The sequence below is a fragment of the Labrus mixtus genome, chromosome 13, assembly GCF_963584025.1.
Source record: "Labrus mixtus chromosome 13, fLabMix1.1, whole genome shotgun sequence".
In the NCBI taxonomy this organism is placed as follows: domain Eukaryota; kingdom Metazoa; phylum Chordata; class Actinopteri; order Labriformes; family Labridae; genus Labrus; species Labrus mixtus.
Window position 1 is genome coordinate 26,825,773 of NC_083624.1, and position 26,568 is coordinate 26,852,340.

A 26,568-nucleotide genomic window follows, 5' to 3' on the forward strand; every position below is an offset into this window, starting at 1 on the left:
CGTGTAGAGGTGGCTACCTGTTTGTGTTTGAGATGTAATACTCAAGCTAACGCTATCATGGCGTCTGACACAGAAATTTAGATCATTTTGACAACAAAAGATTGATCACTTTTTAAGGGTAAACGTGCAGATATTTGTTGATTATCCAGTGGTTCTTGAAGTCAGACCTTCAGAAGAAATGTCCTCTTCAACTAGGTCAAACAGTGGTGAAGAGTTGTTGAACATCCATCACCCACAGAGTCATCCATCTATCAGCCCTGCACCAAAGTGTTCAGCCAATACTCAGCCATATCACATGAACACAGGGGCCGCTGGCTCACTGCGTCTTTCATGTGCTGACCCCCCATTTGTCAGAGAAGAACCAAGGAGAGCGGGGAGCTGCATGTCGAGGCGTTGAGACTTGGCCTGGTCTCTATTGTCTCTGTTGTGTGAGGGGAACCCAGTCTGTCTAGCATTTTTACACACAAACTTTGTGGCCTCACACAGCTCAAGATTAGCTAACTACCAATCATAACACCACACAAACTCGTACCCTTTGGAGATAGATAAAAAAAAAATGACCTAATGTGGTGAAGTTCCCAACTTGTGTTTCACCCCAGAGTCTCCCCACTCAGGAAAAAAAAAAAGATGCTGTTTTCTAGAGAAAAAAATCTGTCATAGCTGAAATAACTACCTGCACTTCTTTGCATGTCTCAGCTGCGCAGAGCGAGTCTGTTGAGATTGATTGCAATAGCAAGCGAAAAAGAGAGCATATGACAAGATAGATGTGTAAATTATCACAGTGATGGAGGCAATGATGCAGTCCCAGCACCTTCTGTTTTCTCTCCATTTCCTGAGAGGAGGGAGGGACGGAGGTGTGACGAGGAGGGAGGCCTGCAGAGGAGGAGGAGGAGGAGGTTGAAGGGAGCAGGGTACTCTCTTAGTTATTGGGCAGCAGCTGATTGGTCCCTCTGTCACCATCTGGAGGTGTGTGTGTGCTATCAGGAGTCCCCTGTGACCCCGCTTGTCTGCCCTGTTCTGTCAGGAGACGGGGCCTCACCAGCCTCTTTGCAGATCCCCCATCTGGGTTTCCTGGCTGATAACACGGCAACACGCTGCCTTCCCAACATGCCCTATTAGCATCCAAGCCCCCTTTGCAAGCGATGTAGGAGAGGCGTGTGAAAACTCCCAGCATACACCTTTGTGTTTTCAGGCCTCTGTCTCTAATCTTGTGTGGTTACAGGTCGGCTTTTATGAGTTCACTCAGCGAGCAGCACCTGTTCTGAGCTGCTCCGTTCTCAGGTTTATCTTTTTAAACTTTAGGAGGATAGATATGGAGTGTTTCCTCAAAGTGTACATGACCTCCAAAAGTTAACATTTACCTCACTCTGACACGTTTTATCACCTCACACTGACTTCTTGTGTCAGCCGTTGTGTTTTCTTTAACAGTTCTTGTTTCATTCTTAGTTTAGCTAACTTTAAGTTCTTTGATAAGAAGGTCTTTGCTTCATTTAATAAGTGACTTATAACTGGTTCCCACATTTAGACTGAAAACTCCTTCTGTTGATGCATGCTTTAGAATGCAACATCACATACAGGTTGCAACTATTACTCATTATTTTAATGATCAATTTATATTTCTGTTAAAGACATTTTTAAAATGAAAAAAATTCACATCACTGAACCGTTCCATTTCACAGATCAAAACAAGAGCAAAGCAGCAAATCCCTCATTTAAGAAACCTCACCAGCTTTTTGGATTTTTTTTTCTCTCAGTTGACTGTTGATTGATTATTTTTGGATTTTTAAAGGCTAATCATTTGGACTGTGATACCTAGTGAAGGATTCACCCTTTAGGAAAGACATTTTTTAAAATCCCTTCAAAAGTAATTAGCTGTAAATAAAAAATTAATAAAACCATGATCAAGGTTATTTTATCAACAACAAAAAATTTTACAATTCGAGATTAAAAACAAGCTAATACCACCGTCCGCCTGATATTGTACCTCTTAACTCAGTCTATATTTCTATATAGGTCTATAGGTTTTTATTCACTGAACACTCAACATTTATTTGTCCGTCTTTACTGTCTAGACTTTAATAAATGGAAATAAAATTAAAATTAAAATCATCCGCTAAACTGCTGTGATCTAGATTACGTAAAAATTCTGAGATGAGCCTTAGTGTAAAGATTGCGGCTGTTAACATTTGGTGTAAAAGTTTCCATCTTATTATTTTACATTGAGGTTCTGAAACATGAGTCAGGCTCATCCCTGTGGTTTCCTCAGTCCTTCACAGTCTCCAGAGCTCTCACTGGCTCTAGACTCTCCACTAAGAACCTGTCGGCTACAGACGCCTTGGAGTATGTTGGACGGGACAGCTGGTAAAGCAATAGCCCCCCCCCCCCCCCTCGCTAGGCTTGATGCCACAGTCCCTCTCGCTCCTCAGGTTGAGGATCTGGAGGAGGAGGAGCATCTTGGAGCCAAAGTCCCGCTGACAGAGAACCATTGTGTGTCGCTCCATGGTTTGCTTTGGCACCCTGTCGGTGATCAGGCCGGTGTCGGGGGGCACAGATCTTGGTTGGGGGGACGGGCTGGCACACAGCAGCCTTGTGGGTCAGCTGGAGGAGTGCGTTCGTGTGCACAATAAGACACAAAACACAGAAAGAAAAAAACGCCGCTCCGGTGACTCTGGAGGGAGAGAGGGAGGGGAGCAGTGGCTCAAAGAGCAGAGGGAGCCGGGGATGGAGCGCTACAGCCGCCAGCCGGCCCCTCCTCTGGGAACACACAGAGCCTAATGAGTTTGATAGTCTGCTGAGCTCCATAAATCATGCCATGCAAAACATTTCTCCTCTCTGAATAAAAGCATTTATCACCCTCTGTTTATTCACTCACTCTCACAAGATTGATTGGCTCCCAGCAGCCTGCTGAGCAATCAGCCGTGCCGATTCCTCCGTTTCTCCCCCCTCGGTCCTCTTCCTTCGTCTTGACTTATTTATTTTTCTCTCCTCTGTCATTCAGTGGGCAAACTTCGGAAGGAGTGGATGAGAGACACCGTCTCCAGCGTCGGCATGGGGATGCTCAAGTCCGTGAAGGACTATGTGGACCCCCAAAACATCTTCGGCAACAGGAACCTCCTCTAACTCCACCTTTAGCTCACCTTTTCTAAAAGCATTGTGTGCATTTTGGGTTAATAGATACTAAAATGTGAATTTAAAATGTTGTCTTTTTTCATCATAAAGTGTCACTCGGTGCCATTTATCGATTCACCCAAACCTTTTTTTTCTTTGACATTATATTGCACTTAACATGCTGTAACAATCATTCACAGTGAGGCTCCTTCGAGCTCATGACCGCAGCTTGTTTGGAGCTACAGCCACAATGCAATTTAACTTTTTGATTTTCTCACATTTACATTACATTGAAACTTTTCCTTGATATCCTTGTCAACAAATGAATCAGTTTGTTTTTACTTTCCTCTCGTGTGTATGTGAGTGTGTGTGCGCGTGTGGCACTTCTTTAGCGGTAAGCTCGAGGTGAATGCGCTTTGTGCCTTTCTAAAGCTTCTGTCTGCCTTCCCCTTCTCCTTCGACTCACTTTGTAGAGCAAAATGAACCCGGACATGAGCTTCTCTGTGTTTTTCATTTTCTTGCCCTCTTTCCTTTTTTGTACTGACCTTTTGCCATAAGAGACTCTTTTTGAACGACTAAAGCTTCCCTCCACCCCACCAGATTTTAACAAGACACCGGTGTGATTACACAGAGAGATCATCCCTAGTGTGTGTGTAGAGTTTTTCTACTTACCTTTTCATTGTTTGTTACTAAGAAAGCAAAGTAGGAAAAAATGTTGCGTTTTCTTTTTCTGTTTTTTGTCACAACTGTTCTTTATTCATGGCTGCAGTTTAAGGCCTCTGGATCCCGGTGCTCATATTGTACCAAAGACTCACAACACATCAGATCATGCAAACACATTTGACTGTGTGCACTCATTTTGTAACGTCATCTGAAATGTATTTTATTATATGCAAACCCTCGTGAGCGATGTAAGAAATGTAAAAGTTAGCCTTTTGTGACTGTTACATGTGCTATACTTTCTGTTGAACATCAGACTTTCAGGACACTGTATTGACTTATTTCTGCTCCACATGGTTAGATTTCCCAGAAACCCCTGCTGGAAAGGCTTCTCTTTTTTGTGCATTTGTACTGAATGGAGGTGTTTTTGAAGAAGATACTGTATTGTACTCAAATTTGATACCAGACTTGTATCATTTGTCATCGTTCTACTGTTCATTTTGAGGCTAAGTGAAGCTTTAAGAGAGCAGTTGTGCTTAGGAATTTCCCCTCTTTTGAGCCAAGCTTTTTGGGACCATCATGTCATTCTAATTCATCAATTCCCCCAAAATCAAAAATGACTTATTTAGGGACCCATCATCTCACATTTTACCACCGTGTCTAAAGAAGTTCCTAATGTTATGATGTTCCCTTTTTTGTTATTTTCCACTTCTCTTAACAATGTAGTAACATCAAGTACATTTTGTCAATGCTGTTTGTGCAATAAATTGAACTAAAACATCCCAGTTGTTGATTTCCTTGTTCAGAGAGCAGAAACCTCCTGACCTCTCTCATACATCATTTCCAATTCCGCTCCTTCCTCGCAGCCTTTTATTTATGTTGTCAGACACAGCTCGGGGGGTCAGCAGGAGCAGCCTTTTGTTTTCCTCTTACCTGTGACCACAATGAGCTCAAGGTGATCCAGCACAGAGGATGTTAACTGAGTTGGTGTTTTGCTTCCTGACAGGAAGGATTTTCTTTCTTTTTGCTACACACAGGCTCATTTGGGAGTCATGTTCACCCACACAGCCGCCTACACACTGCCTGCTGACGTCACCGCCACCTATCAGCAGCAGCACAGCTCAGCCTTGGATGCTGAAATGCACTGCAGATATCCCACTCCTCACAGTTTAATACAGAGGATTATGAATAAAATACATCAGAGAGAAATATGACAAAAAGACTTTTAGGCTTTAACACTAATCCTCATCAATTGCTGTAGAGTATTGGTTACAGATTTATATGCTTGCATTTAATTCCTTTTTTCATTATGTCATCTTTCTAACCTGACCATATCCATATTTCTTTAAATGGCTTCAAATGTTTCTCAATGAAATGTGCAAACACCTGCTACATTTCATCCAGATACATTTTATATGTAATTCTACATTTGTCCACATGAGGTCAGCACTGCACCGAGAAACAATGTGGAAACGACTTCACATGACAATATCTCGGCATGAATAAATAATATTACATCCACTATAAAACGGGTTGCCCTCTGTATGATAGTGTATACGTAAGCCTTAATAATAAGTCCTAGAATAAAGAACAAGACTGACAGTGCTTAAGTAAATGTACCTTTAAGTATCAGAACAAACCAGAAGACAGATAGCAGCATATTTTATTCAAACTCGGAACAGAAATATCGCACATTAGCCTTTTCATGCCGTAGCTTTCCTTCAGTTTAGCCTGCCATAAATAAATGTAAGAGTCCATCATGGAAGAGGGAAGAAGTAGCCTACAAGGAGCATGTTACATAGCAAAAAAGACAAGTAGAAGTTGGAGACCAAATAGAAAAATAGAACAGCGATATTCATAATTCACCTAACATGATGCAATAGAGTTTAAATCATGCATTTCAGATGACGACGTCACGTGTTTACTGAGGAAGTTCAAAAATATGAGGTATTTGTTGGCCCACATGTTTGCTACATCCTTAGCAAGTGTTTGGATCTAATACTGCATAAAACATGCAAAATTCATAATGTCTCTGGTCGACTTCAATTCAGCTCTGAAACTAAAAGACAGCGGAGCACACCATGCCACACAATGTGCAGTCACATTTTAAACTGAACAAAGCTTCAACACAACTCAAGGCATACCCCACCCAATCAAATAATACTTCTAGAATAATAACAGAATAACAGCATGTGACAACATGGGCACTTCAGTAGAACAAGTTTGAGGGTTTCTGTCTTGTTTTGGAGATTTTCAAAGCTGTTAGCGTGGCATTTGTGAGCTTTGAGAAAAGCCCCAGGCTACGTCTAAAATAAAAGTCTGACATTTTAGGAAAGAGTTTTGTGTACTTTTTCTTCCATAAGAATTATTCAGTTCGTCTAGGTAGTTGTCCTTCAATGAAACTCCAGTTTAGCTTCACAAAAGACTAGAAACAGGTGGAAAGGGCGAGCCAATCAGGTTCATTTATTAATAGTCTGGCTAGCTGTTTCTCCCTATTTTTACACTATGTGATGAGCTAGGCTAACTGTTAGCTTGCTTTATACTTTAGAAAGATAAGGTACAAAAATGAACTCACTTTGACCAGAAAGCAAGTACATTGTATTTCTTTAAATGTCAAACTTTTATTTTTTAAATGTAGTTTAGTGAGGAGTTTATGTGAGGCTTAGAAATGATGTGGTATCAGAATTACTTCAAGGCACATTGTGTGTGTGTGTGCGTGTGTGTGTGTGTGTGTGCGCGTGTGTGTGTGTGTGTGTGCGTGTGTGCGTGTGCGTGTGCATGCGTGTGTGTGTGTGTGTGAGCGGTGAGACCCTGCATTTATAAAATTGGGCAAAATAGATTTCTTTCAGTATTTAATGATAATGCTTTGTGTCTTTCATGGGGTCAAGACCTAACTGCAGTCATTAGTTTAACAAATATGGCAAAAATATGTCATGGTTCAACATGGATTTATACTTCCTAAGAATCTTGGTGAGGTGTTCATGCATTTTTCATCAGGATCTCGAAACAAGGCACAGGAAGGGAGGGAAAGGAGCGCTCAATTTGCATCGCAAGCACTGTCACAGGTCCTGATGTTCCTGCACCTCTTTATCCTTCAGAAACTGTACAGCCACAGAACACATCAGAGCTCACATAGTTTTCAAACAGCACTTTGAAATAACTCAAAAGCTTTGTACAGATTTACAAAAAATATTTCTGTTACCCAGGACAAAATGCAGGCAACAAGGAGGTACCAGAGCAAAAACAGACCACAAAAGAGACAAACATTCCTCTCCAATATACTCCATGCCTTTGTGCTGAAAATGTGTGCAATGCCCAGAACAGTTTGTGTTAGCTCACTGGTTGACTTGTTGACACAGTGGTTTGAGTTTCCTTTCTGACATAGTGTCATCAGCTGATGTGTCACTGCTCCGCCAAGTTTGCCTAACCCAGCTCTGTCAGTCTTCAGCATGGGAAGACTGAAGGAAGCAGGAAAACCTTGACAACACTCAAGTCTAAAGCTCAGCTCTCGTAGCAAAAGCAAAGAGAAGCAGAGCCCAAGTGCCTCTGCATGCACCGTGCGGCCTCTGTTGCAGGCCTGCAGAATAAATAAGCTAATGAGATCAGCTTGCAGATTGCATCAGAAGCTAGCCAACAGGTTTGGATGGTTTGCTATTAGCATCACTGCTACAACACGGCGTGCAGCCGCTTGAATCTGTGCTGTCACCACTGCAGGGGCTCGGTGGTGCAGAGGCGCTCTGGCCATGTTGTCTCTTCTTGTTGAGTTCCTCCCAATTGGCCCTGTTAGCTTGGATCATGTCAAGCATCGGCTGAAGTTTGGGATTCAATTTGACGAGGGTCTGGAGAGAGAGAGAGAGATGAAAGAAGACAGCAATGAGAGAGGAAAAATATACAAGAAATATTTTCAAAAAAAAATAACCAACGGCAAAACAGGCCACAGTTTGTAAAACCTTAATATTTGACTGACGAGGTTTAGCACACTATCAGGTTTGGCTCGTGCACAAGAATGCTTTGGGCTAACCATCCTTACCACTTTAGGATGATAATTCTAAACTATATTTGTCAAACTAGGACCGGGCGATACTAACATAATCTTTGAAGGGAAATTCAGTTTGATTTTGTTGAATTGTATTTATAAAATAAAAGCAAAACTTGTTTTTAGTCATTTCTTTGACATATGTCTATCATTCAAATTGGAAGTCAAGTTCTGTCAAGGAAGTCAAGATCTGAAAATATCAGAGATTTTATTTTAAGGCCATATCGCCCAGCCCTATCAAGTCTTAGATTTCATCAGATTTGAAAGTGAGAAAGTCAAACACAAAAGACAGTGATAAAACTTCTTTTTTTTCCACTGTTCCTAAGGTTTTTCCAGAATCCTAAAAGATTCCATAAACCATCTTGAAAACCTTTGCACTAGTTTTAGATTTATTAAAAAAGGCTACAAAAATCTTCAGGATGCTCCTCTTTATCTGAAGATAAACTCGATGGTAGCCAGATATGAAAACCACCAAATTTCTACAACTGAAACCAAATATGAATGAATATTGATGTATTGAATGTACAGTAAGGCACATTGCTTTTTTATTTTAGTCCCCAATCATCTTTTATCTTAAAGCTCCTTTGAGGAGCTTTGGCGGTGTGTTGATGTTGCTGCCCCTTGTGGTCAAAGTGGGCAGATTTCTCTCTTTTCCTATCTTGTCCTGTACATGTGTACTGTAAGTAGTATTTCCTGACAAAAATATCTCACCCTTACTCATTTTAAATTTGTAAAATGGAAATCACAATAAATATTTGGGGTGGAAATTTTTTTTAAAAAAGGGCTGGTTCTTCAGCATGCTGTTTGTCTGACTCCTACACCGCGCCAACAGTTTCAGGCATTAAAATTAACAAAATATTATGAATCAATCTTCTCATTGATAATCTTGCTTGCTTTTGTAAGTCATATAGAGGTGTCAGTATTCATTTCAGACAGTTTCACAACCAGTTAAAAAAGTTCTCACAGGAGCTTTAATACAAAGGGGATGCAAGATGCAAAAAGGCAGAACTTGAGGTAGTCCACATAGAAAACAAAGACAATGGATGGTTTCTCTGTCGCTTATTTTTTACACATATGGTCCAGCTTCATGGATGAAAGAAACCTTTCTGCTCTCATGCAGCAAATAAAATATTTTTTACCAAGATAGTTACAGTATATGGCCATAGAGGAATCTAGTAATAACATCAGAACAATTACTTTAGTGTAAAGATATGTGACCTTATTTATCATACTTTTTGTTGTAGTTAATGTTATGCTAAGTTCTGTCACTTGATTGTAATAACACACAGGAGGCATATGGATCGTAATTCTACAATTCTACAATTTATTCTGCAGATGCTTTTGTCCAAAGCGACGTACATCTGAGTTATTACAACGTAAGCATCTACAGAGGAGGGAACAACGTCAGTAAGTGCTAATGAACAGCATGTAGTCCGATCCGACAAACATGCTGAAGAATCAGCACATTATTCTTTAAATACACCTTCTGGACAAAAAAAAACCAAAACATAAAACAATACAGAGAACCCCCTTCCTCAATAACAGCAACATACTGTCGCTTTATAGTTAAAGGCAATTATGTGGCTGCGCTGTAAAGATTAGAAGCACATGTATGACTGAGATAAGTCTCGTTTTGTCATTTCTCTGCAAGTGTTTGTGTAGTCAAAGCCGTCATCCAGCCTTTTCATAAATCACCTGAGAGAGGGGGAGATTGTGTTCCACGTCTGTTGGATATCCAGGGAAGACTGTAATTAGTTATTGTTTCATTAACCCTGTTTCATATGGAAATATAAGGTGTGGGCATGGGTCCCACATACAAAACAATGAAACATTCATACATTCACACTCACTATATACATATATATATATATATAGATAGATAGATATAAAATTATGTAATTAGGTATTGTTTCATTAATCCCGTTTCATATGGAAATATAAAATGTGGGCATGGGTCCCACACAAAGTAATATTAATTAATTCACACTCAGCTGTTATGAAACTGAATGAAATCAAAAGTTTGGAAAGTAAGTAATCACCTACACTCTGGATTGTGATTTGAATGTAAGAAAGGAAAATCAATTCTGTCAAATTAAATCACAGCTGCCCATTAACAGTGTTTTAAATGCAGATGTGCAAATTTGAGCTGCATTTGCTTCCAGAGGTTGCATTGACTTCCTCATGCCAACAACTCAAACACGTGTGTGGGTGGTCGCCCGGAACAAAGAGTTCATAATGTGGCCGAGTTCAGACACCAAGATGATTTTCTTTGTAAATACAAACAAACAAACAAAAACATCTGCCCACATTTGTTCATTAGAAATATATTATATGTCCTAAGAGGTGTTTTTAAAAGTTGTGCGTGAAGTCATAATCTTGTAATTATTGTGTGTGGCTGATTATGATGCTGTTTACCTGCAGTGCAGAGATGTGTTACAGTAAGACATGGGTCTCCATTTTATTTGATTTAGGATTGAGTCCATATTTGATTTAGAGTCTGAAAGGTTCACTTATTTTTCTAGCTTTGTCATTTGTGTTTATTTTGTGTATGAAGTAGTGCTGATTGAATTTGTTGACTTTTCTAGAATCATTGAAGACATTATTAGAGTAAAGTATTTTTTAATTTGAATTTGAATTTGAATTTGAATTTAAATTTGAATTTGAATTGAATTAATCATTGAAAGCATCACCACACTGTGATGGCATGTGACCCACAAAAATCTGCAGGTTAAAGGAGGAGAACGTTCCTCTTCCTCCACATGTGTACCCACTGTGGGTCACTGGAATGGGTTTTTTTTGCACAGCATCATTATTCCCTTCTAAGGTAAAAAAAACTCCGAAGCAGAGGAAAAGAGAGACACTGTCATGTGGTGGGGTGTAAAGATGAAAGGTTACATAATGGGGGATTAATATTCCACAAAGAAGCGAGCCACCAGGAGAAGGAGATCAGCGAGATCAAGAAGGAAAGATCTCCCCGCCCACTGACAAAAACATTGCCGCCTTTGAGCTCCCTCTGTTCTCCCCCCTTTGCAAATTTAATTGGCAGCATGATCGTGAGCTCCATATCTGCATTCTTCAAACATCAGCCTTTATATACGGCTGTGTGGAGACGAATCCCCCACGCAGTCTACACACACACACACACACACACACACACACACACACACACACACACACACACACAAACAGCACTTTGATGCTTTTTATCTCGACTACACAAACAGTAACAATGGTGAATACAGCGACGGGCAGAGATTAGTCTGCTCTGACTTCGGTCACTGATCCTGGGATAAGTCGATAGATGTTTTTTTATTCATGAAGACTCAGAGTTATGTGTTTAATATAACGTAAAAGGAGGGCAGGGTCTTGAATGAATTGCCTTTTTTTATCCTTGAATTCTTCTACAATTTGTTTGCTTTAGTGGATTCACCTCGGACACACCTCATCTCCTAACAGGTCTGATCTGCTCAGTGAGCCAGCCTGCGTCTTTCTCCCACACAGCTGCTGCTGCTGCTGCTGCTGCTGCAGGCGGTGACGGGTAGGGGGGCTTGTGAGTCTCTCTTGACGTCACACAGACACACGCATGCACATAATATTCTGTACCATGCATTACTCGGCCGGCTGTATAGGTTTCCATTAAAGTCCCTGAACGATAACCAATAGCTCTCTAATGGTGTACCTTACATTTGTGCAGCCGGAGTCAAGAAATAAAACAAGCTCTTTTTTTTTTAGCTTTTAGCCGAAGATTGTCAGAAGAAGAGTGCTACAGTCAAGAGTCAGACGTCGCTTATTTCATTACTGTGCTGCAAAGCTCAGAGTACACTGTCTGACTGAGGGGATTTAACCCGACTCACATCACAGCTCTGTGTACACACGCCACTTCCTCTGAGCTTTTTCGTGCCTTCAGAAAGAGCAAACTCATTCTGCTCCTCTCAAAAGAACAGGATGCAACCTTGAAGTTGTTTCAGAGAGCTTTCAGTGCAAAAGAAGAAGAAAAAAAGTCTCTTTTAGAGGGAAATCTGTAACTACAGGGACAACTTCATCTGCTGGCGTCAGTACAGGTAAACAATAGAAGAGAGGAAGGATAGCAACTACTGACGTCAGAGGTTGGATGTGTGACAAACAGGACACAAAGAATGTCAGAGAGCGAAGGAGCTCGCAGCTATACCTAGTTTAGTTTAGTTTAGTTTTTAGTTTATTTGCACATTTTTTGAAAGAAGAGTTAAACAGAATATTAAAACAAATAAAAAATAAAACACATGTGCAGGTGAGGGCTTATCTCAAAACCTCACCTTAAGAGATTAAACAAAGTTAAAATAAAATACAGTAAAAATAACAAAGTAAGAATATTTACTATCACTAATAAAATGTACCCAATTGAAAATTACAAACAAACATTGAAAACATAAAAATAGAGCAAAACAGGACATACAGTATGTAGACAATATAACAAAATCAGGACAATTCACTATTCACTACAAATCTTTCTGACATCAAAGCATTTCTGAGTCTCAATTTACCTCGTAGAGCGGCGCGCAAATTCCGTCAATCCACTCTAGTTGCAGCCCGGGCAATTCATCCTTCCTGTTTCGATCAAAGATGGCCTGAAACACAAAAAGTCAGATTTCATTTTCACCAACATTATGCTCACACCTGACAACTTAGTGAGTGTGACATCTTAATTGACCCATCTGTCACATAACTGCATTTTTCTTATTATCATCAACTTCAGCATCTTTTTCACTATTCACCACTGCACTGTTTCATATTTAGTCATGTAAATATTAGTCTTTTCTTATTATGTTTATTGTTGATATTTAATGTTGTACCTGTACATAAGAGAGCACAGTTCACCAAAGTTAAATTCCTTGTGTGTGTAAGCATACCTGACCAATAAATCTGATTCTGATTCTGATAAAGTGCAGAGTTTGAGTGTAAGTGATAACATTTACTTTACAAGTTTAAATAACTTTGAGGTTACGTACAAATGTGAGGTACTGTTTTTCTACTTTTACTCCACATGTCAGAGGAAGATATAAGATAGAAAAATACATCTCCCACTCCCCATTAGTGAATTCAAATCAGACATTTTCTGATCAAATGAAGAATTTATTGTTATGTTTTGAGAGAATTCTACCACTTCTGAAACTAAATGTACGATTTAAGCCCCTCCCCCTTGGATTTAATGGGAATAACATGATCACAAAGCTCACACAGAGCTGTTTTCTGAGCTCAAAGGTTAAATTCTCAGAAATATCTTCTTTTAAATAACTTGAATTCCAAGTGTCAATTCTGTGCTTTTATCCATGCTGTGTTTTATTGTTTCATTTATTCATGTTGTAAGATGTTCTTTGTACCTGTTTTTTATTGTTGGATTTTTTTTTTTAGGCACTTTGTAACGTTGGTTTTGATAAGTACTATACTATTGTCAGCTCTCTCAGCTCTCTATAGAATATGATGCTTGGTGTTTTCTGTTGACCCACATGTGTCCAAAAAAAGGTCAAATTAGTTTTAGATTGAACATCTACAGCAGTTATATGCTACGTATTAGAAGTGTGGGAAAATATCAATACAGCATAGTATCGCAATATTTTGTGTGGCGATATTATATCGTCTCATGGCCGCTAATTATCAATATTTTTATTATACTAATAGCAAATATGCTTTTTTAATGTCTAATTGCTGAAGGGGTTGCATAACTCATTTTGAACAGGTTGCATTGTTAAAAATTGATTAGACTGAAATAATAACAGTTCAGTTTGTGAGGTGATTGCAGGATTTGAAAGGGTTTTACTTTTATTACAATGTTGGTCAGCCTGTGAGCTTGATTTATTTTCCTTTCAATACCTCAAGTAATTATTGCTGACAATAAAAACCATGGCCTGGAGTATTTGAACATTATTGTTTGGACTCTTTCACTAAGGTAAGGGATCTGTATACTTCCTTCCTGTTAACTCTTTGATTAAAGACAAAAAAAAATCTCCCTCCGCTCTCAAAACAATTCACTTCATGTAGCTTACACTCTCTGTTCTGCCTCATTCTCCTGCAGCCTCAGTGAGGCTGTGCTTCAGAGATAGTTACTGGGCTACAACTTAGAAGTTAATATTTCATTTCCAAACACCCACACACACACACAGAGCGGTAAAGGTTTGACATAAGCTGCAACCCTAAGGCTTCTGCATTAGTTATATCAGAGGGGAAGGCAATGTGGCCTGGCTCGATTAGTCCACGGCCATTAATTGCACCCGGAAAGCTGCTGATTTGTCCCCCCCCTTTAAGAACTTGCAACACAGTTGAGCCTTCAAAGCTCCTCAATCAAACACACAGAGCTCCTCTGTTGTGCTGCTGTGGCTTTAAAAAGCTTATGAATTCAAACGTCCCTTTTAGGACCGTTTCTCTCCCTTCTTTTGTTTTGATGCTATTTTTACAACTATATGAAAAAATAAAAGTAATTAACAATCAAAGTGAGAATAAGTGAATGACGCCAACATTTATTGTGTGTTTGCAGTTGACTGAGTAGAGAGGTCAGTGTTTGCTTTGAATCCTGTGTAAGAGGATTCTGTTTTTTAAGAATGGTTGTTACACAGTCTACAATTTGCTCTTGGCACTGTGCAGCGAGGCAGCAGAGCGGTCACGCTGACAATTCACTTTTCTCGCACTACGAGACACAAGCGCTCATGTTTCCTACACAGTCAGTGTGTTTTTTCGGAGACTGCAGAGAAAATCTATCTTCAGCATCATCAGCTCACTCGTAGGTCAGGTGAAAACAAACTGCACAAAAGTAGAAAAAGCAGAGGTGCTTGGATATACTCACTGAGGGTGTGAGCTTCAGCTCCGATCTCTCTCTGTCGCCCTGCTCAAAGAACTCGCTGGTCACCAACTCAGCCACCTGAAATGAGGGAGAAGATTAACCTATAGGGCTGCAGCTAACGATCATTTTATTGATTGAAGACCTTTTATTTTTTTCCAAAGACTCAATCAATTGTTTGGTCTATATGATGTAAGGAAAGCTTGACACAGTACAGCCCAAGGTGAAGAAAATGGACTGATTTTCTGACCAACACCCAAAAATCTGAAGACATTCAGTTTCAGAAGACTAACAGAAAATGTTTGGTGTTTTTGATTGAGGAAGAAAGTCCCAATAATGGAAACAGTTGCTGTTATTTTTCTTTAACACCACTATTTTTTTATTATTAGCATTACTATATATCAGACAGTTAACCCTGTGTTTCTCACCTTGCGGGATATGTCCCAGGGTTTAGTGACAGCACCAAGATCACACGCTGTCATCATCATGGATCTGTAAGAGGTCATACAGACTTTTTTTCTGGGGGTGTCTTTTTAAATCTTCAGAATCAACTTTATTGGCCAGGTATGTTTACTCATAGAAGGAATTCCACTACAGTTTAACTTTGCTCTCTATGTACAAGCATTAAGACTTTTCACTAAATAATCTTCATCTAAAAGTAAACAAAAGATGCCATAGTTTAACCTGCACATGTCTCTATGACCCTTCACATTCCAGTTGTACTCTCCATTGCTGACCAGCTCAAAAAAGATGTTTCTGTTCCTGCAGGGAAACAAGACACAGTGCATGAAGGTGTAAGGCAAATGAAATCCACAAGGGGGCGGTGTTACATAAAAAGAAGCTTGCAAATCGATTGTAAGTGGTGCACAGAAACTGATTCATTGTAATGTAGTTACAATACTCTGTGGACATCTCCCTGTCAGGAGATTGAACAGTTTGATAAGCGGTGTGGTGTTGAGCAGAACATACTCAAAGTAAAGCGTGAGGTCTGTGGCCAGAATGGACTGTTTCAACAGCTGCATGAGATCACTGTACTCTGTGGACGACAGGTTGGAGAAGATATTGTGACCCTGCGGAGACAAATACAGAGATGACCCTATGATCTGTCTGATCTGTGAACATGTCTTTTTTCAAACCACACACACACACACACACACACACACACACACACACACACACGCACACACACACACACACACACATACACACACACACACAAACACACACACACACACACACACACAAACACACACACACACACACACACACACACACACACACACACACACACACACACACACACACACACACACACACACACACACACACACACACATACACACATACACATATTGGTATTATATTTAGATTGTGAGAAAAAAAAAAAGTCAAAAGTAATTGACAAAAAAAACAAAGTTTAGTCACATTAGCAGGTAGACTCCCCCCACTCTTAAGAAGTAAATATCTATGTTTGTAATATGGTAATAATCCTTGTGATGGGAAATCCAAACTAGCCGATGAAACAAAGTAACTCAAAGACTTGAGCTTTCACACCATCAGAGAAGCTGCTTTGGTTTTGCTTAATGGACGTTTTATACACAAGACAGAGCAGGTGTTACTAATAGCATTAACCATTAAGCCCTGATAGTATAACAGTGAGTCAGCAGGAACATTACTGTGTCAGGAGGTACTCCTTTTTTACAAAAACAGTCAAGTGCACAATATTTTCCTTTTAATGTCCAAATTGTAGAAAAGTTTGACACAATGGAACTAAAGAGTAGCTGCTGCTTTTACACTACATTCTGATAACAATCCCAGAGTGCAATGCTTCACATCTAGCAGGCCCGATCAATGTGACAAAATATGCACTGTGTGTGGTTACAGTTCTTCAAAGCTGCGAAAAAAAAGTGCAATAAATAAATAAATAAATAAAGATTATAGGCTGCTTATTAGCTATAACTCACAATTTCTACAACAATCTGCTGTTTTTCATGTTTTTATACAATCTCTGTCTGCAACACGTATTGACTAAATCCAAAATAAATCCAAATGAACATGTCTTCCAAACACTGCATTGGCATGAATTAATCTGAGGGTAAGTGCTAGCTAGCTAAAGCTACATCTGAATGCATCAAAATGTTGTGAAAGTGTGGCCATTATACTCAGCCATCCATCCTATGGTTTAAAATCTAAACATGGTAAGTAAGAAAGCATTGCTCGTTTATTTAAGATATTTTTTCTTCTTTTACTGCTATACATTCAACTTTTCTGATGTATTTATTGTGAATGCTCATTTGGTGATGACATTGTGATTTATTGCATAGTGCAAACATCTCAGACGTGTGTTAATAACATGTATGTGACCTGTCAGTTACTTATTAGAATAATTCACAAGTGTATAAAACCATCCGTACCTTCTTTTGAGCAAACTATTTCTCCACCATAACATGCCAAAAAGTCTCAAATAAAAATGGTCTATAATTCCTCAGCTTAACCCTTACTGTAATAAACAGGCAATAATAAAACTGAATGGATGTGTGCAGGGGGAGGAGGGAACCCAGCAGCTGTTAATGAGGAAGCAACATCTCTCACTTGAGGCTCTATGTCATAAAAAAAAAAAAAAAAACCTCTCCCCATCATGTATTATACATCCATTCACCACTTAGACTCTGTCCTCTCAAGGAGGGTTTGAACAGATGGATGTGTCTGTCCGTGGAGAAAATAGACGATGTAGAGGTGATAACAGAAAAGGATGAAGATTGAGAGAGTGATAAAGACCTGCAGAAATGAGCAGAGAAGTCTAAATATTGTCTCAGATCACGAGCGACACGAGTGATAGAACAGAGAACCCAGAACCCATTATGATATTCTAAGCCAACATTTGTCAGCTCACTGTGTTGTCAGCACCTTGATAATGAAGCCACTGGAACACCCCCCCCCCCCCCCCCCCCCCCTTCAGCTTATCCTCCCCTTAGCTGTTCCCTCAAAATGTCTTTAATTACAACTTGATACAAACCCAGTCACCTGGTAAGATGTCTCCCTCAACCAATTACCAGAGAATCTATGGCCTCTGTGATTACATTGTGAGGCAGCATGAGCCGTTTCTTCATTAAAGTCGACATTAAAGCAACACATGGATACTGTAAGGTACGGTGGGGAAAAAACATTCTTTTTTTTTTTTTTTTTGGTTTATTTGTTTGTTTCTACGAGGGAAGGCTGGCTTTAGGACTTTTAGCTTCTGTAGCTAGATAGCTAGAAATATAGTAGGTTTGACTTCTGATTCCTCGACTCCAGCATGACTTTACAGCTGAGTATGTTTTCCATGTTTGCACTAAATGTTTTTTTATCATGTTAAATGTTGCTACATAAAAATCAATTGACATTTTGGGGAAGTATGCTTGCTTCTCATGTACAGTGTGATTAATAGCAGGTTCCTTCATCTCAGAATATTTTCTTTGAATAATATTCTTGTTGTATGCTGGACTAGTTTTGGCCAGGAGTTAGTAATAAATAAAAAAACTGAGCATTGCAGTCTATTGTCTTTGTTAGAGCATGAAACATGAGAGTAAACACCTAAAACCTTAGAAATAAGGGGTCTTGAAGGAGGAAGTGCTGTTGGTCTTTTTGTTTTTTTTAATTGCCTCTGTATATTTTCAATGTATTGCTCAAACACAACATGCGGTGGAAGTACAACTTCATGGTAACTGCATTGCAGCAGATATTGGAACATAGTGCACCTCGCTCTGCAGGATCATAACAGCGTGGTTGAAGTGGTGGTGCTCCAGCGTAGCAGAGGTCCCATAAAGCAGAGCAAGGGCTGAGCCCGTCCTGGCATACACACACACGCACATGCACACACACACACACACACATACAGGGATAGAGAAGAGAAATAACATAATCAGGATTTAACACATACTGAGAAACAAAGTGTTTAGTCTGTTGTGATTCCCTTACTGATCTTCTACACTTATGGCTCAATATTAAAGAAGCTAGAGAGCTATAACCTAAACTGCAGCAGAAATGCAACAGTTTCACACTGAAGATGATAATTTAATGTGGAGAGGAGACACTTTGGAGAATTCAGCCCGGTGTAGAAGAAGATTTTGAAGAAGAGACATATTTCAGCAGGTTTTGAATTGTTACAGCAGTTTGTAACTTTTTCCTTTATCATCATTGAACTAACCTATTTGTCTCTGAACAGACTAACGGCTGCGAATAACTTCTGTTAACTAACTTTAATCCACAAACACTGATGGAAATGTAATTTAGATGTGATAAAGCATCACGATAAGGTGCTGGTGGCGCAGTGGTTAGTTCGCGCGCCACATATATGGAGGCTATAGTCTTCCAGGCGGGCGGCCCAGGTTTGAATCCGACCTATTGCTCCTTTCTCGCATGTCATTCCCCACTCTCTGTCTCCCTGATTTCCAGCTCTATCCACTGTCCTATCTCTCCCATAAAGAAGCCCAAAAATAAATCTTTAGAAAAAGACACTCTTTGCCCTTTACAGAAGATGTGTGACAATAATCCTCAACTTACAGGTGGAACACAGGAAAACAAAGTAGTGGATCTAACTACACTACTTGTCTGAAGAGTTACATTTGAAAATACCATGTTCCTGCCTAAAACAAAAGGATGTAGACTTCAAACAGCCATCGATCACAAGTTATTGATCTCCCATTAAATATGACTAAATTAATTGAGTAACAGAAAAACTACTTTGACAGTATTTGTCTTTCTTTTTGCCTTTGTTTGTAAAATAACGTGAAAAACTATTGAACTAGTGACATTTGCGATAATAAGGACAGTTGGGAGATCAGTATCTAGCTTTAATCAAATAAACTTATAGTCTGAGGAACAGCTGAACTCTAAGGTTCACATGGTACAACATCAGGAGGATCGGACCCTTCCTGTCAGAGCACAATGCACAGCTCTTCAGCTCATGTTATATCACATACTGACTACTGCAACTTCTTACTGGCAGGTCTCACTGCACGCACATTCAAACCTCTGCAGATGAGCCAGAACACAGCAGCACACCTGGTCTTCAACCAACCATAAACAGTACATATCACAGCTGTTCATCTCCATCCTCTAGCTCCCAGTAGCTGCTCGCATCAAATTTGAAACCTTGTTGCTCCATTAAAAAAGCAACATAAACGGCTCCTCCCTTCTACACTACCTCCCGTCCACTACGCTCTGCCAATCAATCAATCAATTTTTATTTGTATAGCGTCAACTCATAAGTGTTATCTCGAGACACTTTACAAAAAGCAGGTAAAATACCTTACTCTTTGTTATGTTACAAAAAGCAGGTAAAATACCTTACTTATTGTTATGTTACAAAGACCCGGCCTATCCATCATGAGCACTTTAGCAAAGCAGCACCAATGAAAGACGCCTGGTCCAACCGTCACAACAGGGCCGTTAGTCACTAGCTAAACTATTCTCCTCTGTATCCCCCATTTGGTGGAATGTATTACCAAACTTTTGATCTGCAGAGTGCCTTTCTTTAAGAAAAAAGCTCAAGACCCAACTCTTTCATGAACATCTACACACAAAGAAAGAGTCAGCAGGTGTTTCCTAAACACATAAAATAAAAAAATAATACTACTCAATCATTACTAACGGGCCCGCCATTAGATGTGTGGTGGTGACTGTTTCTGCAGAGATCCTGTCCTCTGCCTGTAGTTTGATATTTTGTTTTGTTTTGGTTGACACAAGATGTTTCCGGGCGAGGAGCTGGTCTCTTTCCTCCAGCCAATGACAGCACGCAGCTGAGTTTAGGAGGGGATACAATTCAGGGATTGGACACACATCAAACCGGCCAACATAACGGACATGGACATAGCATGGATTGGTTTTAACCCGCGGGCGCGGAGTTGGTCTGCCTTCTGTGCAGGTGTCAAACTACGGCAGTTAGCTTGTGCTAGCGTGCTGGCAGTGTAGGTACAAGCAGAAATGTACACATTACATCCTGCAGTGAGTGTGCGCTTCAGGGAGCCATAAGACCAGAAGGAGGGGGTCCAGTTTGAAATGTTGTGTTTACAAGCTGAAACGAACAATGCTACTGACTCTACCTTTAATGATGATGACGATGGTTATATTGATGATGAAGCTGCTGATGTTGTTGTTAATGATTAAATTTTTTTTAATAATCATTCCTATACACCATGTGCATTGCGTCTCTTGGCTGCCTGTCAGCACCTGTGTCTCATCGAATTTGAAGATGTTTGTTGGCACTTACAGACGTTTTCTTCATCCTTTAGAGGTACTCGCTTTTGTTTTACTTAATCTGAGATGTTCGTCACTTTGGACAAAAGCATCTGCTAAATGAAATATGGTCACACTGTATTGTCGACAGGAGCCGTTTTTTCCTACCTACATTTCCTTTCCCTCCCATTACCATCTTGTTTCCTTAGATCCATTTCAGCTATAATAACCTTTGTGAGGATGGAGAACACTAGGTTTAGGGTTTTATTTGAATGGCAGTATTACCTGCTGATCTGAATGTGTACACACTCTTCATTATGCAGACCCTTATATAAGCCTTATACAACCTGCCGCTTGGCTCTGGCTGATCTGGGATGGGCTCCTGCAGCCTGATGCTGAAGGTGGGAAACACGCTGTAAACAGTGCGTTGGAGGGAGTGTGTTTATGTGTGTGTATGGCAGACACACACATTAAGCAGCTAACACTTACTTGGCCTGAAACGCGTTGTTGGTGCCCCGGTGGTCCAAGTCATGGCACACACAACCCACAATAAGCGCTAAGATCTCTACCTCAGTCAGAGTCTCCTGGAAACCCGCCGTCTGATTGGCAGAGAGGAGGGCAGGTCAATGAGAAAACAAACACACACACACACACACACACACACACACACACACACACACACACACTACTTGATCAAAGCAGCTCTTATTCTACGAAATAGCAGCATCGTCCTAAATAAAAACAGTTTCTCCCAGGTCAGCCAGTGGGGCTGCAGGAACACAGTCAAATGGATAAATGGGTTCTGGAGGCCATGAGCTGAGTGAGTCACTACAGGTCAACATGAGGATAGAGGAAAAGATAGCACGACCCTCAGTCCTCTCATTAGAGCACATGGCGAGAGAGTGGCGGGCCACAGAACAGCTTACACACTGCTATTTCCTTTCCCCCTGCCAATAATCAATTCAGATGGTGCTCTGCATTGATGCTGTGTTAAATGAACTACTCTGTGGTGTGTTTGAATAACAGCGCATGTTCGTGAGTGTGTGTTGTCCCAAAGGACTTGATAAAGTAGGCCTGATGAAGTAATTCAACAGAACACAAATGTCGCTGGTTTGACTCTGCACAGAATTGGCTGTGTGTTTAGTAAGTATCGCAGCGAGGCATTAAATGAATCTCAGCTGTTTGGACATAGCTTACAGAATCTTGTCATGTACAAACTTTCTAACCAAGGCAAGGCAAGTTTATTTATATAGCACATTTCAACAACAAGGCAATTCAAAGTGCTTCACACAAAACATCAGAAGCATCATGACAGAGGAAAGAAAAGAAACATTAAAATAGAACATTTAGAAATCACTGAAATTATTAAATCTGAAAATATGTTCAAATTAAAATAATTTAAATGGAATTAATTTTAAAAAATAAAATAAAAATAAAAATGTTAAAGAGTTAAAAAAAAAAAATAATAATTACAGTGCAGACTGCAGAGTAAAAGTTTAAAATCTTATTAAAGCTGTTTAATGAAAGGCAGCTGTAAACAGATGTGTCTTCAACCTGGATTTAAAAGAGCTAAGAGTTTCAGCAGACCTGCATTTTTTGGGAGTTTGTTCCAGATATAAGGAGCATAGAAACTGAACCAGTTGAAAAGATTTCAAGAAGTACAGCTGCTTTGTCATCAGCTGACTAGAAACAATAATGTTCATTGGTATCCATACAGGAGAACAACGTTGTCATCATAACCTAAAATGTGTCACTTTTTCTGATCTCATAATGCCGTAATAAAAAACCTTACAGTCCATCTCTTAAACTGGTTGTCTGTTACTTTTCTCTTCCCTGTGTGGCAGCGAGAACATAACTTGACCATGCCTGAAGAAGAACTGTGAGATCCCAAACGTTGCTTTTGAAATTAAAATTGCTGGGAGCTTTTAATACAGTGTGGGGATCTTTGTTTTAATTCTTAACTTTAGTGAGAACATTAACATACACATTGAATACAAGCTTAAGACAAATGTCCTCTACCAAACTGAGCACACAAATGGTTATCCTTGTTTGTCCCTGCTGCCAATCCCTGTTTTTTTTTATTCCTCACTCTATACTACTCCTGTTGCTCCCACCTTCAGCTCATGTAACCAATCAGTGCTGGGTGATAAGAATCATTACCGGTGTACCAGTGGTCAAATATTGCTGCAACAACAGAATCTAAAACTACACGACACTGTGAAATATGGAGAGATTTATCTGGACATTAAAGGCTTAACAAACACTCAGTGAACTTGTTCTTCAAGGTCTTGAACAAAACGGATTTTCATTTAAATGTAAAACTATGGAACCTAGTTGTTAAAGTATCTATACAACAAGTACCTTTACAGAAGTAAAGTAAGTTATCTGAGAGTATGAACGTTTTCTTATTCCACAGTGTCTCTGACTGAAATAAGATCTTTTAGTTACAGCAGCATGATACCTACCGTTAGCATGGCAAACATGCACTGGCAGACATTGAAGGCATGTCTCCAGTTGTGATAGAGAACCATTCTGTAGTTTTTCCTGACAGTCAGCAGCCATCTGCACAACGTCTGCAGGGGAAGACAGAGAGACGAATGAGCACACGGGTCAGCGGTCATCATGAGGATATGTCAGCACTGTGCTTCTAAAAGGAACAGGCTTCTGGGTAAATTCAGTCATATATTGAATGAAAATAGACGACGAAGTGAGAGCTCTCACCTCATAGTCAATCTTAAATTTCTGCACCATTCCCAACTCCATGAACATCCTCAGAGCGGCCGTTATCATGGCGTCGACGTCCAGAGAGAAATCGTCAAAGGAGAGCATGTCGATGCCCAGCTCGCAAACCAGAGGGATGTTAGCAGCCTGTTTCAGGGGTGTGGGAGGAAACATTCATTAGGAACGAGAATATGAGGTCAGAGAGCAGGGGAGGATTAAGAGGTCAGGGGACGCTGTGCCATTTTCAGATGATACATGGAAATATGGAGATATGCTAATGAAGACTCTGAGGACTAAGAGGGTTAAGATTAATGAGGGAGCTTAGCGTAGGATTGTTTACTTTCTGATCTCATTGATAAACCTATCTGTGCAGCAGTAATCATCCACTGCCCTTTTTTGTATTATTCAAACAAAACGTGGACGACATATGTGGTTCCAATTAACCAAATGCATCCTGAAGCTTCTGTGTCTTCTGTGTTCAAAGTGATCTAACGAGCACACGTCTCTTCTGCCTCTTCCTCTGCATTCATAACTCGACTATTTCACGCTTTCTAACCTGCATCTCATTCCAACAAGTTGAAGCTCTCTTACAGATCTGTGTCAGTGTTTCTCTCTCCCTTCTCTAACGGGCCATCAGAGCTCCACGTTGTCCCTGTCAGGTCAGCTGGTACTCTGCTCTCTCTTAATTCACAGCCGCAGGTTACTGAATGTCAGCCAGGTTTGTTTTGCACTCTGGTTGAATCCCAGTCAAGAGTCCTCCATTAGGCTTCATATGTGGAGCAGTTATGAAAGAAAGTGTGTGTGGGGGGGGGGGGTGTAAGGAAGGAGGCAGCTGGTGGATTGGGAGGCTGAAGGATCACACCAGAACGCTGGAAAGCCGGGATCCTACTCTGCAGTAATGGCCACAGGGGAAAACCCTCCACATGAAAGTGCAGGAAAATAGGTCATATCTATATTTCAGAAATGTCATGCCAATTAAAAATGTAGATATTTTGATTTTTCCGTCTTTATAAATAATGCATAGAGAATAATGGCCTATTGATTGGAATAATTTATTCCAAATATCACAATTAGTTTATTTTCATTGGGGAATTCTCAGCCTCGATGTATGCTACCCCACAGCTCTTTGCAAGAACTGGAGAATGAAATCTTGAAGTCAGAAAGCCAATAACTACTTTCTATTGCCATAGTCTTTTTTTCCCCATTTAAGATAGTGAGACATTGTTACTTCATTAGATGAGATTATATATCTCAATGATGTAGCTCATGGGCAAAACTAATTCATTTTAAGTCAAGATTTTTTCTTCCCATAACACCAATTACATTTTGGGTATCAAAGTCTATTTGACTTAGAATCATAACTCTTATTAAATGGTATCAGAATGAGCCTTTAATATCTTTGATTTTCTCTATTATGTCTTAATTGAACTCAGTATAAAGCCTATGCATTAAGGAATGCATCTAAAAAAGTGGAAAACAATAAAAAAAAAATATTCATGGCAATTACATGCACCACCAGAGCAAACCTGATGATCACAAATTGAGAATGTTTCCATGGTGGTATGAGGATTTGTTAAAGTAGGTAAGGTATGGTAAGAAATTACTTCATCCATTTACGCGATATCTTTTATATTTAGGCAAAAACAACCAAAACATGATGCTTACTTTAAGTTATTCGTCCTTTCTTATCATAAGAGGACATTTCACGCAGTGCAATACTGGGGTTTATTGATTACTTTTAGCCGTGCTTTAATAGGGGAGGTCTACGGCCCAAGAGAATACACTTGATCAGTTTTTGGTCACACAGGGAGAAATCTCTAGTCATTTGGAGCAGTTTGCTTGTCGAGGGTTCAAAATTCAGGAAATACAACTTTTGACGGGAAAGCTGCTGTTGCATATCGTTACAATATTTGTGAATGATTGTATGTTGTTTAAGAATTTTCACAATGTACCAATATGTTGGTTTGCTGTAATCTGATTGGACAAATAGAGCTCCGTGTTTTGTGTTATTTAAGGAAACTTAGGAAAAAAATGTATTTGATGGTATCAACTGTTTTGACAAAAGAATCCACGTTTCAGCCCCATAAAATACTTTTTTATCTCAGTCTGTAAAAGATGATTTTGATTGTCAAATGTCTACAGAAGTAAAGACACAACTGAACTCTACTGTTTAATTTATTTGGGTCACATATAAGTATGCCAGTCTCTGACTCAAATTGCAATGTTTTATGTGAGTTAACTTCAATGTCTCTGTTGAGCAAAGTATTTGAAAAAATGTAACCTCTGTTTTGTATTGACAGAAAAAAAAGAGATAATCGAAACTTTTAATAATGAAAACTGATTATGTGTTACCTTGAATTTATCAACTTCCGTCTTGGAACAAGTGGCATGGTAAGACAGCACCTGCAAAATAATGACATAAAGTCATGCAATGTGTATTTTAAACCATTAAAATAACCTCCAAGTCTCGAGCAGAAGAAAAACTTTGGCTGTGGCTGGAAAATAGTGCACACAACCTTTACAGGGGTACGCTGGATCATCTTCTTTATGAGCAAGTCGACCCTGGTCTCTAGAACAGTCTACAAGAGCAGCGATGTCAGCCCTGATTCCATCGCCATGTTCCCTTCATTTCCTGAGAGAAATACCTCGCACAGACCTGCAGCTGCTTATTTGATCATAAATGCTCATGTTTATTCAGTGCTGCCAGAAGCAATGCATCTACATATGAGTTCATTCTGTTCCTCTCCTTTAAACGCGCTCTCTCTCTATCTCTCTTCTCTGCTTCCCCTGTTGTGAAAAAGAGCCGTCCTAACTACTATAATGCACCTGAAAGATCCCCATTGTAATCTAAGGACAAACTGTAAAGGCTGACTTGTGCTGAATGGCTGCATACTGCAGGGCAGATGAGGGATTGCTTTTCACTGCCTCTCATTAATTCTCAATAAAACCTTTGTGAGAAGGTTATCTGCAAAGAGAGATCAGCATATTTTTTTTCATGCGTAGATTCTTGTGGAAATAT

General features: G+C 39.8%; 2 protein-coding genes across 2 annotated transcripts in view; one reads left to right on the forward strand and one right to left on the reverse strand.

Annotated features, from left to right (window-relative positions):
• agps (alkylglycerone phosphate synthase) overlaps window positions 1-4,550 on the forward strand; it is a 29,104-nt gene extending 24,554 nt beyond the window's left edge. The window contains exon 20 of the mRNA XM_061054503.1: window positions 2,999-4,550. Within this exon, the coding sequence (XP_060910486.1) occupies window positions 2,999-3,120 (122 nt within the window). The 3' untranslated portion in view covers window positions 3,121-4,550. The remainder of the gene's footprint in view (window positions 1-2,998) is intronic.
• Window positions 4,551-5,415: 865 nt separating this feature from the next.
• pde11a (phosphodiesterase 11a) overlaps window positions 5,416-26,568 on the reverse strand; it is a 50,116-nt gene continuing 28,963 nt past the window's right edge. The window contains exons 10-20 of the mRNA XM_061054505.1: window positions 25,902-25,952; window positions 23,550-23,696; window positions 23,294-23,401; window positions 21,318-21,427; window positions 18,350-18,440; window positions 15,582-15,682; window positions 15,297-15,374; window positions 15,041-15,104; window positions 14,619-14,693; window positions 12,325-12,408; window positions 5,416-7,607 (exon numbers count right to left, since the gene is read on the reverse strand). Coding sequence (XP_060910488.1) covers window positions 7,395-7,607; window positions 12,325-12,408; window positions 14,619-14,693; window positions 15,041-15,104; window positions 15,297-15,374; window positions 15,582-15,682; window positions 18,350-18,440; window positions 21,318-21,427; window positions 23,294-23,401; window positions 23,550-23,696; window positions 25,902-25,952 — 1,122 coding nt within the window. The 3' untranslated portion in view covers window positions 5,416-7,394. The remainder of the gene's footprint in view (window positions 7,608-12,324; window positions 12,409-14,618; window positions 14,694-15,040; window positions 15,105-15,296; window positions 15,375-15,581; window positions 15,683-18,349; window positions 18,441-21,317; window positions 21,428-23,293; window positions 23,402-23,549; window positions 23,697-25,901; window positions 25,953-26,568) is intronic.